This window comes from Eptatretus burgeri, chromosome 3 (genome assembly GCF_056783735.1).
Source record: "Eptatretus burgeri isolate ZD-2024b chromosome 3, Ebu_testis_v1, whole genome shotgun sequence".
Taxonomy (NCBI): Eukaryota; Metazoa; Chordata; class Myxini; order Myxiniformes; family Myxinidae; genus Eptatretus; species Eptatretus burgeri.
The window spans coordinates 48,077,649-48,096,732 of record NC_140963.1 but is presented as its reverse complement, the minus strand read 5'-3'; the positions used below and the strand labels follow the sequence as shown (position 1 = coordinate 48,096,732).

The 19,084-nt window shown below is 43.8% G+C and overlaps 1 protein-coding gene and 1 long non-coding RNA gene across 6 annotated transcripts in view; one reads left to right on the top strand and one right to left on the bottom strand.

Moving 5' to 3' along the window:
* Positions 1-2,985, top strand: part of LOC147029818 (protein mono-ADP-ribosyltransferase PARP14-like) — a 171,760-nt gene extending 168,775 nt beyond the window's left edge. For all 5 annotated transcript variants that reach the window (XM_085873173.1, XM_085873171.1, XM_085873175.1 and 2 more), the window contains one exon: positions 1,350-2,985. In XM_085873173.1, the coding sequence (XP_085729299.1) occupies positions 1,350-1,633 (284 nt within the window). In that variant the 3' untranslated portion in view covers positions 1,634-2,985. The remainder of the gene's footprint in view (positions 1-1,349) is intronic.
* LOC147029817 (uncharacterized) overlaps positions 1-19,084 on the bottom strand; it is a 110,207-nt gene that overhangs the window by 76,589 nt on the left and 14,534 nt on the right. The window lies entirely within an intron of this gene.

Genomic DNA, 19,084 nt, shown 5'->3' with positions numbered 1-19,084 from the left:
AGTTTAAAATTGTGACCTGAAGGTGACAGACAGACAGACAGACAGACAAACAGAATAACAAAATCAACTGACCAATATACTTGAATATTCTTCGATTTTGCAAGTACAAACAGACAGAAAGGGATGAAAACACAACCTCATTCACCTTCAGTCGTGGAGGTAAAAAGACTCGTGGACAAAAAATAAAAATGTCCTGTTATTTGGGATGAGCTGAGCAGCAGACATAGATAATTAATATGCATATTATTTCAACTAAAAACCTTTTCGTAATATAATTGGTATATTTTTCCACGTTATAATGCATTATTGCCACAATAGAAGCAGTTATTATAAAGATGCAATTAATCAGTCAATCTTTCTGTCCATATTATTTTGCAACATTCAGTATGACCCCCATCACAAACAATATAGCCAATAGAACCCCCCCCCCCGCTAATATCACGATATGACTTTACACCCTCCTTTGGCATGTGAAGGGATACTTGTTGGTTGCTCTAACAGAATATGCAGTCAGACCTTGTCTGTGGTGTGGGTTGAGTGAACTCGTTAACTAGAGGTCTAACCAGAAATAGCTCTTGGACTAAGAGAAGAGGCAGGGAGTAAGCATACCTCTAGGTTATCCTACTAGCCTACATTTTGTAATGGATACATGCTAGCCACTTAAAGAACTGCCCATACCCTTTCATTTTGATTTGCTGCACCTTTTGCTCCAGTATCTGAGGCTTAAGGTGGAGCTTGCACAGATATTATCTTCAGAAAAGAAAGTTATTGTGTTTTTGCATTAATTACATGGACATGAGCATAAAAATGGGTTTTCAGGATGGCCGAGAGGTAGGCACGCTCGCCCCTCCGCTGTCTAGCCTGGATTTGAATCCCGGCTCAGCTATAAACGATCATCTCAGTGTTTCACAGGCAGGGTGATTCCCTGTGCCGTCCCTCCGATGGACATTAAACTGGCGTCCCATCTGCCAGCATTAGTTGTATTGGTGGATGTTAAAGATTCCACGGTGTCCTTCGCGAAGAGTAGGAGAGCTATCGCCGGTACCCTGAACAAATTCCCAATGTCTGCCGTAACGACTGCTGGGAGAGGGATGGAAAACCACCCAGTATAACCCCAGGGCAAGAAAATGCTTCCACTCAATCACTGCTCTGTAACAGAGTATGGCACATCAGATCGGATAGTATAAAAAATGTCAAATTGATAGGATATGGGATTTGAACTGGGGATCATGAAATTATGACTATGTGCTCAGATAGAAACACCAAACAGGCAAACCCAAAGGTGAAAACCAACCAATTCCCTCGAAAGACAGTTTTTTATTCAACAACATTTTGTGTTTCTTTTGCAGCAACTGCATATGGAAAGGGGACATACTTTGCAGTGAACTCTTCCTATTCTGCCAACAAAACGTATTCCCCTCTTGATTCCAAAGGCCAGCAGCACATAATCCAGGCACGTGTGGCTACTGGAGATTTCCACATTGGAAACCAAAATATGGTTGCTCCACCACCAAAGAGCGGACAAAGTGAACTGTACGACAGCTTGGTGGATAACGTCAATAACCCGACCATATTTGTAATCTTCCGGGATGATCAAGCTTACCCTGAATATGTGATTAGTTTTAGTCTGTGACAAGTTTGAAGCACTGTTCAATTTAATAATTCATACGACTGATGCAGTGCTTGTGTAAATTTCAATTGAAAATGCTGGAAGGTGTTCCTTATTGTGGAACCAAATTTTTATACCTGAGGATTTTTGTCCATAGCACCAACTCTGAATTTTTCAAATCATTAAATGTTATATATCTGATTTGATTTCAAAAGGTGATGTGGTTACTGTGCATATGTAGTATGATATTGTCATGTCCAGCATTCTGTTTACACTGTCCACTGGACGAATGGACCAAACTTTTTTTACTCCCTTGGACTGCTGAGTGTGGTGATGCATATCTGAATGCAATCACATGTTCATTACAGATGGTTTGGTTTTGTTTTCCGTTCAATTGACAGTTTATCAGGGATTTTGTATTAATTAATAAATCTGTTATCTGGCATGACATGGACATGGCACGACACATCACGGACACCGCCAAAAAAATGGACGATGAACGCTTTGTCTCACCGTCGCAAGCTGGCCAGATATCCTGTATGTTACGAGATCATTCCTTTGCATACTTTCCCGGGACGCCATTTGTGTCTGTGGTCGTGCCGTGTCGATGTCCCATCCCAGTGGAGGGGGGAGTGGTGCTCGTTTTGTGGTGGTATTGTTGGGGGTGGTGGTGAGGTGATGTGTTTGATTTACCGCTCAAATCGCCCATGTACATGTGCTGGTAGGTGGCTAGAGATGGTCTTAGTTTTGAGTGACGGCTGTTTCTTCTGCAGAGTTGTGGGGATGGCATCCCCTCTCAATTGTGGTGGATAACCTCAAGATTTAACCATCTCTGTTGTTTAACAGTGCTCCATAAAATGTTCCGAGCACAAAAGCGAACATTTTGTAGGCCCGATCCACACTTGGGTATTTTGGCCAAACCTCGTCCAATTTCTGGCAAACTTAGGGTCTTTCGGACATTGGTGTCACATAAAACCATCTCGGTTTGTATGACTACAACCACCAAGGACGCATCAACTCGCCATATTTGTGTAAAATCGAAAATGATTCGCCGTTTGAGTTAAATCATACCACGATGTAACCCGTAGATAATATGAATCTGGCTGTCAACTCCCAGGTGTGTCATCACAGCTAAGCGTGAAGAAGAAGATTTTGACTTTTAATCATAAAATTACTTTCTTTATAAAATGTAAATCAGAGAAAAGACACATCATATCTATTTTAGGGTATCAAGAGATAGATTAACGTTGACTTGGTCTGAGCATTTGGGTTCCCTTTTCAGCAAACATTCCCCGACTTAATACATCGAAATGGCTAAACGACCCCAAACACGGAGCATACTAATCTATACATTTCGAACAGTTCTTAGGTGATTTCCCACCCACCCACCCCCACTTAAAAAAAAATGCTGGGAATTGTTCTTTTTCTTGGAAACACATTTTTATACCTGAGGATTTTTGGCCATAACACCGACTGACTTTTTTAAAATCATTACAGGTTATATTTCTGATTTTATTTTAAAAGGTGATTGTAGTTACTGTACAGATGTAATATGATATTTTTGGTTCAGAAAAATATGCACTTTTACCATTATAAAATTGATTTTAATGAAGCATGTTCACTGCTTTCAACTTTTTTTAAATAATGTTTTCATCTAATCCAATCGTCCCTCCCAAATATGATGCTTAAAGGTCCCATGACACTCAAAAGTACTGAAATTGCATATATATATATATATATATATATATATATATATATATATATATATATATATATATATATATATATATATATATATATATATATATATATATACATATATATATATATATATATACATACATATACATAATATATATACATATACATATACATATATATACATACATATACATATATATATATACATATACATATACATATACATATATATATATATATATATATATATATATATATATATATATATATATATATATATATGTCCAATAGGAGTTTTTCATCGTGATTTCTGATCTGACAATGTTTTATTTCACAATACTCGTTCTGTAAAATGTAAAATTAAAAAAAACAAACCTCTTTGGGAACGCCCCTAAAAATTTTGCCGAAATCTACTGAACGACGTGTAACCCACATGACGTCATCTCCAGAACAACAAAGGCTGCACGGGTTGGTGGTCTACGTGATTGTATTGGCTTCCTGTGCGTTTCCACATTCGATTGGTCGACTCAAACGCTTCGTTCATTTCTGCTTTTTAAAAAATCAAACATTTGGTTTTGAATAAGGGATGACATGGACTTTGATTTGTCTGGTAGCGACAGTGAGTGTGAGAGAAATGAAGGATTTTAGTCTGAATCAGATGGAGAATTGTAGGATAACGTAGTCGCGGGAGGTGAAGTTCAGGCAGCTGGAAATGGAATGCGGCCTTACCAGTTCGAGCCCAAAGCAGAACAAGTAGAGAAAACTGGCGATAAAATTCCTGGAGTTCATGATGATCGGGAGGACATTGAAGGAAGACTTGGCAATAACAACTGGTTCGACTAAATCCTATTTGTAATTCAATAATGTAAATTCGACTTGCATACTGCTCGATATCAGAAATATTTTAGTGAGGTGACGTGACCAGCGCAGCGGACATGTTGCTCCACGGCGAATGAATCGCAAGCAAGGCCAGCCCATGTCATCGGCCGTATCTCTCCGCGCATAAAACGAAGCAATCTTGCTGTCCGGATATGATGAAAACTTGTGTGTAGAACACACCTTGCGACACAATTGTCTAGAGTAGTCTGATAAATCTGACGTTCTGTTGCATTTTTATTCATTTTATTCCTACTGTCGTCATGTAGTGCCAGTAGAAAACAATGAAGCAACGAGAATAATAAAAGAAAGCTACAGCACGTCAGATTTATCGGACTAGTCGGACGGACGACGGATTTATCGGACTAGTCTAGACTCTTGAGTTGACAAGTAACTTGTATTAGCATGCACACAATGTATAAGTCAATGCGTAAGAGTCCCGAGGCCACCCACTGAGGCGAGCGTGTCATGAGGAATGAACCGCGCCCGAGAGCGATAAGAGGAACGGAGAGCACATATTCGAGAGAATCTGCTCGAGCGTGGGGATCTGCTGGAGAAGGGGAGGAAGAATTCGCGCCGGTTCAAAACGCATCTCTCGAGGCTGGGCGAAAGGCATCTCGTCGCTGGCGTGCTCTGGTTCCCGGGTCATCTCGTCTTGTGGCTGGCGTGGTCTGCATCGGGCTGCCCTGGTTCCTTCTTGGCCGACTGGTGCTCCGGGAAGGTGTGGACGTCGAGCCGCGCGTTGCGGCCAGGTAGCCAGCTATCTTCTCGTCCCTCAGCTCGTCTTCCCTCCGAGCTGAAGGGATAATAAAGACCATTTTGGGTCCGTTTCTTTTGGGTGTGCATCTGTGTGTGGGCCCATCTGTAAGTAGGAATTGTTTAAGTGCTCTTTGCTGTACATACTTGCATCTCTATAGTCGGATAACTCTGCTTCTTGCATGCTCCCCCCTTTCCCTCATTATAAATAAATACATTTGTTAAATGTATCAGTTCATTGCTGTGTTTCTTCCATTGACTTAGCATGGCGCATGTTGGTGAATTACAAAGGCTGTTGCCGCTGTAAATGTACATTTGGACCGACGGGACTTCGGCAACCATCCGCTCGGGTTGCACACAGGTCGGGCATGCTAACGGCTCGACTCGTACGAGTGCCGTCGAGGGTGTGAATACTTGGTAACTCGCCCCGTGGATCTCGAGGTATTTTGAGGATTGGCAAATAACCCTGTACCACGTGGTGGAATTATTGACGATTCACGTTCCAGTAAGGGACCCGTACCCTTGGAGTTTTCCGCAAGGTACGATGTAGATTCCGGGTGTTCGGTAAAGTTGACCCTACTGCTCCACCTAGCGGTCGTGCTCGCAGCCGATCCCCGGCCGCAACAATATGTTCCCAAAGCCTTGGGATTACCATGGTGTTCATGAATAAATAATAGGTCACATGGTCTGGCAACTCTGATTGAAGAATAAAAATTCAATAATGCCCTTCGCCAGTGTGGCTGGACAGATTGAGGGGAAACTTCACACATGTTCCCAAAGCCTTGGGCGTACCATGGTGTTCACAAGTAAATCATAGGATACATGATTTGTAGGCCAGCGGTATAGGTCAGATTTTTTGGTACTTAATCCACCAGCTTGACACAAAGCTACAAGAGGTCTCATATGAAAGATGGGGATCTCAGTATCTTATTTTGCCCTGTTGTCCTCATTTTTTGGTGTGCGGCCCATGAAATATTCACACCTGAAGGATACCCCCATCAGAAAATTTTGACCATTTCCGAAAATCAGTGAATTAGCCATAACTACAAAGCAATGCGCCCTATTTTACATGATTGGTGTTGAAATGTGCAGAATGAACAGGGGAATACTACTAGTTACTTAATGGAATACGTCGAGGTAAATATCTGTACATTTGAGTGTTTTTAATAGAAAAAAAGACGTAATTTCCAGACTGCTAACTTCAAAAATCATCAACTATAGAAACAAACATCTGCCAATTGTCATATTTTTTCTTTATTTTATGTGTTCAGTTTACCATATCAATATAATGAGATTTTGAAACAAATTTCTACTAGCAAATTATACGATATAGTGACTGAAGTTTGCACAAGTGATGTGATAACTATATGTTACACCAATACACATTGTTCTACGAGAAATGAACTACAACATATTTTGAGCGAGTGTCCTCGATATGTTCAACCATCACTGTCCGTGTCATTTTGGTCACCATGTGACAGTTCGTTGCCACACTGCCTGTCACTGGTGGCGCGCATGCACTCGTTAGTGCAAGGCAAACTGTCTTGTGAGCAGCTGCAGCTGTTGGTACATGGTTCACTACCACGGCATGAACACACAAGACCATCTAACATCTCCGCTGATGGGGGTCTATCAAACAATGTGGGATGCAGCACACCTTCTCTTCTGAACCATCCACGACCCTCTGGTGTGGGAATTTCTGGATTTGCTAGGTGGGCATTCATCCATACTCGGGTTTGGTGAACGGATCTCTTCACATGTTCGAGAAAAGCTGGTTCGGACGGAGGCAACTTATGCACTGGGACATCTTTGGTAGCTGCGAGTTTCTCCCGAAGATCATTCAAATTTGTGTGTGCATCCATATATTTCCCTTGAGAATCATACATAGCACTGACTAAATGTCTTGAAGCAGCCACTGCCTGGTGAGGACTTCGAGGTGTGGAACATTATTCTGAAGATGCAGTGTCTTCATAGCTTTCCATGCTTTCTTTTTACCATAGCCGAAGAATGCTGATACAGAGTCACATCCTGTCAGGGCATGAAACGCAGGAAGCCAGGTACACATTTCTGGAAGCAAGCTGTAACATATCTGATGGACCGGGATAAGCTTGCATCCTGCTGATGTTCTTTTCTCTATCCATATTTTGGCAGTGTCCCACAACTGTGGAAAGTAGTGGACTGCTAAGATCAGTGCTAAGCACATCAGTGTCTGCTGATTTGATTTTAATGGACCCACGCACATTGTTACGTCTGAACTCATCATCGGCATGCTTCACATGAAGAAATATCCGAGAATCTGCCTCTTCCTGCATTGATGCGAGTTGACTGTCATGATACATTCCTGCAGATGAAAGGCATGCTGTAAGCGAACCATCAGAGAAGCCACCAGCCAAATAGGTCCGCTTTTCTTGGTGATCTGAAAGTTCTTTTGCTGCTGGTGCATGTTGCTTGACGTGACGAGAGATGAAGTGTGTCAAGGTGGATTTGTTTGATGATAGAGCCATGAATTTCGTCCATTGTGGTACTGGGCATCCAGCAATGACTTGGTAGCTTCGGGATCCACCAGCAACAGCAAGGCGTCTCGTTCTTTCCTCTGTCTTCACAGAATTGACATCATCATATTGGTCGAAGACGTCGATGAGGGTGTGGTGTGTTTGATGCAATGAAGCAACTGGTTTAGGTAACACTGCGCCAAGTTACCAAACGTACCACCATTTCCACCCAGGATATGGAATTCAGCCATAGCATCCCTGATGTACACGCTGCGATGTTGGTTATCACTGGCAGTGTTTTCGTGCTCTTCATCGACTAGGCCCTCGAGAATATGCCCGAGTTCTGCTTTGGTGTTCTTCCGTGGAGCTCCATCTTCATGAAAGATAGATGTCGGAACAGACGTAATGGGATAGCTCAAGACGTGCTTCATTTTCAGGTCAGGGCGGACTTGAGTCAATAGCAAAGCACGGCGGAAAACCATTTCCGGGTTGATTGCAACCAATGCTTTCTGACCCAAAATCAGGATATTTTTCTTTTTGGAAATCGAAAACGTTTTGAGTTTGGATTTTGGGATTGGCTGGTACATGCTTCTCTGCCTCCCAGTGCAAAGAGATTCTGTGATGTACTCTTCCATCTGTCTTTTCCCCAGGTTGTGGACAGACAACAAAGATTTCTGAATATCCTTGGAAGCGATGACACCACTTGATATATTCACAAGATGTTCATCTGGATGATCAGTGGTCTGGAACGGATGTGCCATATTGTCTTTGACATGACAAATCAATCGCTGTACATGCTGTTCATCACGGTTCAGAGCTGCAGGGCGCATTTGTTCATGACCCATGTCATCCTTGTGGATGGTCCCACTTCTGGATAGTATGGCAGATGCATATTCTCCCAAGCCTTGTCATGTGATTGTCCACCGAAGTAGTGCAGACTCCTTTCTCGTTAGGCCAACAATGCCACCGCTGCTCTTAGCATCCCGAATGACAGTCGATTCAACGTCCATATCGCTCCATACACCATTAAAAGTACCTGCTGCTCGTCGTATCGCAAACTTGCCTTCTTTGAAAGCTTCATGGACATCAGCTGGTAGTTCCATCATATCCAACAGGTAGATGGGAGTCCACCTTGAATAATTTGTTCGGTCAGTTGCGAACATATAATGATGTATGATATACATATAATGATATACATATAATGATGTGGTTGTGATACTACATTATTCTGCTGTCCAATTGACACATTTCAATACCAAACGTGTAGGAAGAGGGCTCTTTGTCTTGTAGTTTATGGGAAATTATGTGACTTTCTGAAATGGTCCAAATATTCAGACGGGTGTATCCTTCAAATGTGAATATTTCATGGACCGCACACCAAAATATGAGGACAACAGGGCTAAATGTGTTACTGAGATCACCATCTTTCATATGAGACCTGTTGTAGCTTTGTGTCAAGCCGGTTGATTAAACTCCTAAAATATAGCCCTTTATCTAGGTTTACCGCTGGCCGAAGTATCATTATTCTACCAGGTAAGTGCCCAGGGTATTTCCCCTATTTTTAAAAGATGTGACAGGTCCTCTTTTTTTTTTGTATACCTGGTCAAGGCTCGTATTAGAGCTAACACACAGAACATATAACAAAGGGATCAGGAGACGAGGAGGTGAGAGAGGGAAGCACAACAACAGTCGGGAACATGGACATCAGGAGATCGGTGGAAGAGAGAGGGGTGGGGTGGCAAACATGGGGTAAACAAGATGGACACTACAGGGACTTTCAGTAAGGAAACAGGAAATTTGATGGAGGTGGGTTTGGGGTGGGTTAATGGGGGTAGAAAAGATCACGGTTTTGGATGAGGGAAGATATGATTGGATTGGGGAATTGGCCCATTTCGACCAATTGAAGATGCTTTGTTATGTGAGCTCTTTCTCCTCCAATCAGTGCTCTCGTTTTACAGAGGTAGTTCAATGACCTACATGGGGTGAATTTATGTGCATACTCCTCAAAGATGCTGTTGGCTTGAGATGGAAGAACTTTCAAATAACCACCCAAGAGTAGATCAGCCTCACATGAAAGACAATTTTTGTGTGCATTGCAGTGTAAATTATTTTGCCCAAGTTGCTTGTGACCTTACAATGGAGCAGACAGCAAACAGGGATTCCATGACCAAAGGTGACATGATTGGGTTCACAAACAAAAAAGGGGCAATGAACAGGTGGATAGCTAGCTACACCATGCTTTTGTACTGCTCTCCCCTCTGGGCTGACTCACCTGCCTCACGTCTTGCTCAGCTTGACGCCGTAGAAACCAAGGCCTTCAAGATTTTTGGAATCTCCCACGAGAAAGCCGAGTTGGTGGGATTTTAGTTTGCCATTCCAGACAGGTTAGTAATCTCTGTCTTTTATCACCTCCTTTCTGGTCTTGCACCCTCTGCCCTCTCTGTGCTTTGTCCACCCTAGGTTTTTGCAGGGCACACGCAGTCCACCATCAATCTTCTTCTGGTGAAACTCCCAAAATCCAGAGTTGCTGCTCACCTCCACTCATTCCTTCCTCCCTCCCCCCCACTTATGAAACGAATTTAATTGGTCTTTCCAATCTCATTCTTCCCTCTAGGTCTTCAAGACAGCTCTTCACCACCATCTCAGATCATTCCCAATCCAGAACCATGATCTTTTCTACCCTCATTAACCCCTCCACTTCCCCAATCCCTCCTCCTTCAAAATTTAGTTTTCACAACTGAGACTTTCCTTCTGTATCCATCTTGTTCACCCCATGCATCCTCTCTTGCACCCCCCCCCCCCCCCATTCCTCCTCACACACATTGTTTGTCCAAGTTTCTCTCTATTTTGGCCTTCAACTCTGCTGTTGCTGTTTCTCTCCTCTCTAATGTTCTTTTTTCCCCGTTGCATCATGACCTGTTCAGTGTACTGGTACAAGCTCTGCCATGAGCCTCGACTATGTATTCAAACAAATAAATAAATAAGAACTGTCATCACTTTTCAGTGTGATGATTTGTCAGAAAAAAGGCAAACAATGAGCATACATTCAGATTATAGTTTTGTATACTTAGTTGAGGCTCGTACAAGAGCTAGAATCTTCAACCACTCAGGGAAAAACGTGATCGACATGATTTTGGATTTAGGGACATGTTTCTAAAGTATACATAAACTGAAAAGCTTTAATACTTTAAAATTCAAATGAGACACAACCTTCGTTCAAATGCTGGCCTTTACTCTCACTGGCAAAGAGGTAGAGATTACATATTGTTACGGCTGTGAAAATTCGCAATACACCATAAAGGGTCCTCAGGTGAGATATATCGATAAGTTCATGTGTAGTTAGCCCACGCCTGTTGTTTAGAGGAATATGTGTGATTCATCCAGGCTGCGACGCTTTGAGTTAGCCATTTTTCTTTATCTATCGTTATTTTGGACCATTAAGCCGCCAACAACGCAAACACCACAACCTTCGCCTCTTTACCTCCACAACTCCATCCTGCAAACATCGCTTCACCGCCATTCCCAAACGACGCCCGCCAACCACCAAACCACCACAGCAAACCCCCCACCACCTTCGCCTTTCTCCTTCCACAACCATCGACTCCACCACCAGTCAACACCGAACTTCATACTGTCCGAAGCCGTTCGGTGATTGCTGCCGAACGCAGCAAGCCGCGAGTGCAATGGATTCCTTACGGGAGAGAAATTCGGATCAGGGGAGGTTCACGCCCCTTTTCCTCCGTCCAATGGGCGAGCGTCGGGCGGTGTGGCCCCGCCTCCAAGCGCGATGAATGTGGATTCCTTACGGGAGAGAAATTCGGATCAGGGGAGGTTCACGCCCCTTTTCCTCCGTCCAATGGGCGAGCGTCGGGCGGTGTGGCCCCGCCTCCAAGCGCGATGGATGTGAATTCCTCTCAGGAAGGAATTCGGATCAAAAGAGGCTCACGCCCCTTTTTGCCACACCAATGGCTGAACAGAGGGTGACGTGGCCCCACCCCCAATCGCGTTTTGATCCTAAAATCTGCATACACGCTCCTCCCCCGGTCTATAAAAGACGCGAGTCTGTGTGGAACTCGTTGTTGTAGTGTGGGGATCGCTTTTCCCGTGGTTGGTGTCGTCTTGTCACTGGGCTCGTCTCGTCGTTGGTGTCGTCTTATCGCTGGACTCGAGCCACCTTCGCTTTCACAAGCGACCAAGCCAGCCAGCCATTCCCCTCGCTCGACCCTGAGCATCAACAATTCCCCCCCCCATCCGTGCTGAGATAGTGCCGGTGGCCCCGTTCATTCCCCACCCTAACCGTGGTGCCGACCAAACCGTGCTTGCACGGAGCACACCGGAGAGGGCTCATCAAACACGCCAGGGACACGGAGTCGGGGCGCAGCTGCGCTGATATTGCGGCTTGCCCGCCATCGCGTCACGAGGATGCGGGTAAGACCTTTTCGGTCTCGTGGACCTGGCCGCTCCTCCAGGTTCCGCGCACATTTGGTCCACGGACCCCGTCTACCTCCCTGCCTATGGGGAGGTCTTTCCTGTTTATTTTGAATGAATGATGTGGCGCTGAGTCCCGACAAGTATAATTGTTTAAGTGTTGTAAATAATTATAGTCGGTAGTAGTGCTTTTGCTTTTGTTGCATTTTGCTTTTGCTGCACATTGCATTACTGCCTTACGTGTGTGTGTGTGTGTGTGTGTGTGTGTGTGTGTGTGTGTGTGTGTGTGTGTGTGTGTGTGTGTGTGTGTGTGTGTGTGTGTGTGAAAGATGCTTGCTTGTTGAATTGTTTTCCCGTTTCGTTGCGTCCTTTCCTCCGTTGAAAGTTCCATCTTGCATCACGTAAGGGATTGGTAGTGGGTGTAGACACCCAATAAATAATCTGAACCGTCGAGGTCGACGATAACTCCGCTCGGTTATCCCTGCAGCATGGAACGAGCCGCTTAAGCGGTTCGTGTCCGAAGTCGACCTGCGGCGAGGTAAGATCGCCCGGTCGACCACTCGCGCAGGTACTTAGGTAGGTCGAATTTGGCGAGCAACCCTATCCTGCGCGGGTGGGCAATTGGCACGATCGTGGTGAGGTTAAACCCCCACCCGTGACTGGCTCCTGGTGGTAGTTCCAGGAGGGTCACGACTGAATTGTCCGTTCCGGTGGGCGACGTGTCGCGATTCGCGTTACGTGGCCGATCGCACGCTGGACGGGCCAAAATTCGTAACAATATTATTACAAAAAAAAACTGGTAATTATGTACAAGTGCAATTTTTTTTAATTATTGGCCAGATACAAATATTGTCAGTTGTATTCCGATGAACCAAATGTGCCTTATCTCATGAGTAATGGACAACCTATGTAAATCTAGTCAAAAAAATTCTCACCGACAAATCATGTACCAAGGTGGGATCATTACCAAGTAATGCTCCAGAAAAGTTCATATAAAGGTCAGGGTGAATGCAGAAATTTTTTAGGGGGGATCATTTAGGGTTAAGATGTTCTCGTATTGTAAAATATACCACCAAGCCTTATTCAAGTCAATGTAATCGTCGAGGAAAAACCGGTTAATTTATCCAGAGCTCGCAGTGTCCGACCATAAATTTACATTCTCCACAGGAAAATTTGGGAATACCGAGCTACCTGACGGAAAGGTCTCAGGCCTGTCACGAAGAGGAAAAAAACCGCTAAATCTCACCAGAGCTGGCAGTCTGCCCAAAAATTTACATTCTCCACAGGAAAATTTGGGAATACCGAGCTATCTGACTAAAAGGCCTCAGGCCTGTCACTAAGAAGAAAAAAACGCTAAATCTCACCAGAGCTGGCAGTGTCTGACCATAAATTTACATTCTCCACAGGAAAATTGGGGAATATCGAGCCTGCTGACAAAAAGGCCTCAGGCCTGTCATGAAGAGGAAAAAAACGGTTAATCTATCCAGAGCAAGCAGTGTCTGACCATAAATTTACATTCTTCACAGGAAAATTTGGAAATACCAAGCTACCTGACGAAAAGGCCTCAGGCCTGTCACTAAGAAGAAAAAAACCGCTAAATATCACCAGAGGTGGCAGTGTCCGACCATAAATTTACATTCTCCACAGGAAAATTGGGGAATTTCGAGCTACCTGACGAAAAGGCCTCAGGCCTGTCATGAAGAGGAAAAACCCGGTTTATCTATCCAGAGCTTGCAGTGTCCGACCATAAATTTACATTCTCCACAGAACAATTTGGAAATACCAAACTGCCTGATGAAAAGGCCTCAGGCCTGTCACTAAGAAGAAAAAAGCCACTAAATATCACCAGAGCTGGCAGTATCCGACCATAAATTTACATTCTCCACAGGAAAATTTGGGAATACCGAGCTATCTGACGAAAAGGCCTCAGGCCTGTCACTAAGAAGAAAAAAGCCACTAAATATCACGAGAGCTTGCAGTGTCCAACCATAAATTTACATTCTCCACAGGACAATTTGGAAATACCAAGCTGCCTGACGAAAAGGCCTCAGGCCTGTCACCAAGAAGTAAAAAACCGCTAAATCTCACCAGAGTTGGCAGTGTCAGACCATAAATTTACATTCTCCACAGAAAAATTTGGGAATATCGAGCTACCTGACGAAAAGGCCTCAGGCCTGTCACTAAGAAGTAAAAAACCGCTAAATCTCACCAGAACTGGCAGTGTCCGACCATAAATTTACATTCTCCACAGGAAAATTTGGGAATATCGAGCTTCCTGACGAAAAGGCCTCAGGCCTGTCATGAAGAGGAAAAAACCGGTTAATCCATCCAGAGCTCGCAGTATCCGACCATGCATTTACATTCTCCACATGAAAATTTGGGAATACTGAGCTATTTGACGAAAAGGCCTCAGGCCTGTCACTAAGAAGAAAAAAGCCACTAAATATCACCAGAGCTCGCAGTGTCTGATCATAAATTTACATTCTCCACAGAAAAATTTGGGAATATCGAGCTACCTGATGAAAAGGCCTCAGGCCTGTCACTAAGAAGTAAAAAACCGCTAAATCTCACCAGAACTGGCAGTGTCCGACCATAAATTTACATTCTCCACAGGAAAATTTGGGAATATCGAGCTTCCTGACGAAAAGGCCTCAGGCCTGTCATGAAGAGGAAAAAAACGGTTAATCTATCCAGAGCTCGCAGTATCCGACCATGCATTTACATTCTCCATAGGAAAATTTGGGAATACTGAGCTATTTGACGAAAAGGCCTCAGGCCTGTCATGAAGAGGAAAAAACCGGTTAATCCATCCAGAGCTCGCAGTATCCGACCATGCATTTACATTCTCCACATGAAAATTTGGGAATACTGAGCTATTTGACGAAAAGGCCTCAGGCCTGTCACTAAGAAGAAAAAAGCCACTAAATATCACCAGAGCTCGCAGTGTCTGATCATAAATTTACATTCTCCACAGAAAAATTTGGGAATATCGAGCTACCTGATGAAAAGGCCTCAGGCCTGTCACTAAGAAGTAAAAAACCGCTAAATCTCACCAGAACTGGCAGTGTCCGACCATAAATTTACATTCTCCACAGGAAAATTTGGGAATATCGAGCTTCCTGACGAAAAGGCCTCAGGCCTGTCATGAAGAGGAAAAAAACGGTTAATCTATCCAGAGCTCGCAGTATCCGACCATGCATTTACATTCTCCATAGGAAAATTTGGGAATACTGAGCTATTTGACGAAAAGGCCTCAGGCCTGTCACAAAGAAGAAAAAAGCCACTAAATATCACCAGAGCTCGCAGTGTCTGACCATAAATTTACATTCTCCACAGGAAAATTTGGCAATACCGAGCTACCTGACGAAAAGGCCTCAGGCCTGTCACTAAGAAGTAAAAAACCGCTAAATCTCACCAGAGTTGGCAGTGTCAGACCATAAATTTACATTCTCCACAGGAAAATTTGGGAATACTGAGCTACTTGACGAAAAGGCCTCAGGCCTGTCATGAAGAGGAAAAACCGCTAAATATCACCAGAGCTCGCAGTGTCTGACCATAAATTTACATTCTCCACAGAAAAATTTGGGAATATCGAGCTACCTGACAAAAAGGCCTCAGGCCTGTCACTAAGAAGTAAAAAACCGCTAAATCTCACCAGAGTTGGCAGTGTCTGAGCATAAATTTACATTCTCCACAGGAAAATTTGGCAATACCGAGCTACCTGACGAAAAGGCCTCAGGCCTGTCACTAAGAAGTAAAAAACCGCTAAATCTCACCAGAGTTGGCAGTGTCAGACCATAAATTTACATTCTCCACAGGAAAATTTGGGAATACTGAGCTACTTGACGAAAAGGCCTTAGGCCTGTCATGAAGAGGAAAAACCGCTAAATCTCACCAGAGCTCGCAGTGTCTGACCATAAATTTACATTCTCCACAGAAAAATTTGGGAATATCGAGCTACCTGACGAAAAGGCCTCAGGCCTGTCACTAAGAAGTAAAAAACCGCTAAATCTCACCAGAGTTGGCAGTGTCTGACCATAAATTTACATTCTCCACAGGAAAATTTGGCAATACCGAGCTACCTGACGAAAAGGCCTCAGGCCTGTCACTAAGAAGTAAAAAACCGCTAAATCTCACCAGAGTTGGCAGTGTCAGACCATAAATTTACATTCTCCACAGGAAAATTTGGGAATACTGAGCTACTTGACGAAAAGGCCTTAGGCCTGTCATGAAGAGGAAAAACCGCTAAATCTCACCAGAGCTCGCAGTGTCTGACCATAAATTTACATTCTCCACAGAAAAATTTGGGAATATCGAGCTACCTGACGAAAAGGCCTCAGGCCTGTCACTAAGAAGTAAAAAACCGCTAAATCTCACCAGAACTGGCAGTGTCCGACCATAAATTTACATTCTCCACAGGAAAATTTGGGAATACTGAGCTACTTGACGAAAAGGCCTCAGGCCTGTCATGAAGAGGAAAAACCGCTAAATCTCACCAGAGCTGGCAGTGTCCGACCATAAATTTACATTCTCCACAGAAAAATTTGGGAATATCGAGCTACCTGACGAAAAGGCCTCAGGCCTGTCACTAAGAAGTAAAAAACCGCTAAATCTCACCAGAACTGGCAGTGTCCGACCATAAATTTACATTCTCCACAGGAAAATTTGGGAATATCGAGCTTCCTGACGAAAAGGCCTCAGGCCTGTCATGAAGAGGAAAAAACCGGTTAATCTATCCAGAGCTCGCAGTATCCGACCATACATTTACATTCTCCACAGGAAAATTTGGGAATACTGAGCTACTTGACGAAAAGGCCTCAGGCCTGTCACTAAGAAGAAAAAAGCCACTAAATATCACCAGAGCTCGCAGTGTCTGACCATAAATTTACATTCTCCACAGAAAAATTTGGGAATATCGAGCTACCTGACGAAAAGGCCTCAGGCCTGTCACTAAGAAGTAAAAAACCGCTAAATCTCACCAGAACTGGCAGTGTCCGACCATAAATTTACATTCTCCACAGGAAAATTTGGCAATACCGAGCTACCTGCCGAAAAGGCCTCAGGCCTGTCACTAAGAAGTAAAAAACCGCTAAATCTCACCAGAGTTGGCAGTGTCAGACCATAAATTTACATTCTCCACAGGAAAATTTGGGAATACTGAGCTACTTGACGAAAAGGCCTTAGGCCTGTCATGAAGAGGAAAAACCGCTAAATCTCACCAGAGCTCGCAGTGTCTGACCATAAATTTACATTCTCCACAGAAAAATTTGGGAATATCGAGCTACCTGACGAAAAGGCCTCAGGCCTGTCACTAAGAAGTAAAAAACCGCTAAATCTCACCAGAGTTGGCAGTGTCTGACCATAAATTTACATTCTCCACAGGAAAATTTGGCAATACCGAGCTACCTGACGAAAAGGCCTCAGGCCTGTCACTAAGAAGTAAAAAACCGCTAAATCTCACCAGAGTTGGCAGTGTCAGACCATAAATTTACATTCTCCACAGGAAAATTTGGGAATACTGAGCTACTTGTCGAAAAGGCCTCAGGCCTGTCACTAAGAAGGAAAAACCGCTAAATCTCACCAGAGCTGGCAGTGTCCGACCATAAATTTACATTCTCCACAGGAAAATTTGGGAATATCGAGCTTCCTGACGGAAAGGCCTCAGGCCTGTCATGAAGAGGAAAAAACCGGTTAATCTCATCCAGAGCTCGCAGTATCCGACCATGCATTTACATTCTCCACAGGAAAATTTGGGAATACTGAGCTATTTGACTAAAAGGCCTCAGGCCTGTCACTAAGAAGAAAAAAAGCCACTAAATATCACCAGAGCTCGCAGTGTCTGATCATAAATTTACATTCTCCACAGAAAAATTTGGGAATATCGAGCTACCTGACGAAAAGGCCTCAGGCCTGTCACTAAGAAGTAATAAACCGCTAAATCTCACCAGAACTGGCAGTGTCCGACCATAAATTTACATTCTCCACAGGAAAATTTGGGAATATCGAGCTTCCTGACGAAAAGGCCTCAGGCCTGTCATGAAGAGGAAAAAACCGGTTAATCTATCCAGAGCTCGCAGTATCCGACCATACATTTACATTCTCCACAGGAAAATTTGGGAATACTGAGCTACTTGACGAAAAGGCCTCAGGCCTGTCACTAAGAAGAAAAAAAGCCACTAAATATCACCAGAGCTCGCAGTGTCTGACCATAAATTTACATTCTCCACAGAAAAATTTGGGAATATCGAGCTACCTGACGAAAAGGCCTCAGGCCTGTCACTAAGAAGTAAAAAAACCGCTAAATCTCACCAGAACTGGCAGTGTCCGACCATAAATTTACATTCTCCACAGGAAAATTTGGCAATACCGAGCTACCTGCCGAAAAGGCCTCAGGCCTGTCACTAAGAAGTAAAAAACCGCTAAATCTCACCAGAGTTGGCAGTGTCAGACCATAAATTTACATTCTCCACAGGAAAATTTGGGAATACTGAGCTACTTGACGAAAAGGCCTTAGGCCTGTCATGAAGAGGAAAAACCGCTAAATCTCACCAGAGCTCGCAGTGTCTGACCATAAATTTACATTCTCCACAGAAAAATTTGGGAATACCGAGCTACCTGACGAAAAGGCCTCAGGCCTGTCACAAAGAAGAAAAAAGCCACTAAATATCACCAGAGCTCGCAGTGTCTGACCATAAATTTACATTCTCCACAGAAAAATTTGGGAATATCGAGCTACCTGACGAAAAGGCCTCAGGCCTGTCACTAAGAAGTAAAAAACCGCTAAATCTCACCAGAGTTGGCAGTGTCTGACCATAAATTTACATTCTCCACAGGAAAATTTGGCAATACCGAGCTACCTGACGAAAAGGCCTCAGGCCTGTCACTAAGAAGTAAAAAACCGCTAAATCTCACCAGAGTTGGCAGTGTCAGACCATAAATTTACATTCTCCACAGGAAAATTTGGGAATACTGAGCTACTTGTCGAAAAGGCCTCAGGCCTGTCATGAAGAGGAAAACCGCTAAATCTCACCAGAGCTGGCAGTGTCCGACCATAAATTTACATTCTCCACAGAAAAATTTGGGAATATCGAGCTACCTGACGAAAAGGCCTCAGGCCTGTCACTAAGAAGTAATAAACCGCTAAATCTCACCAGAACTGGCAGTGTCCGACCATAAATTTACATTCTCCACAGGGAAAATTTGGGAATACCGAGCTACCTGA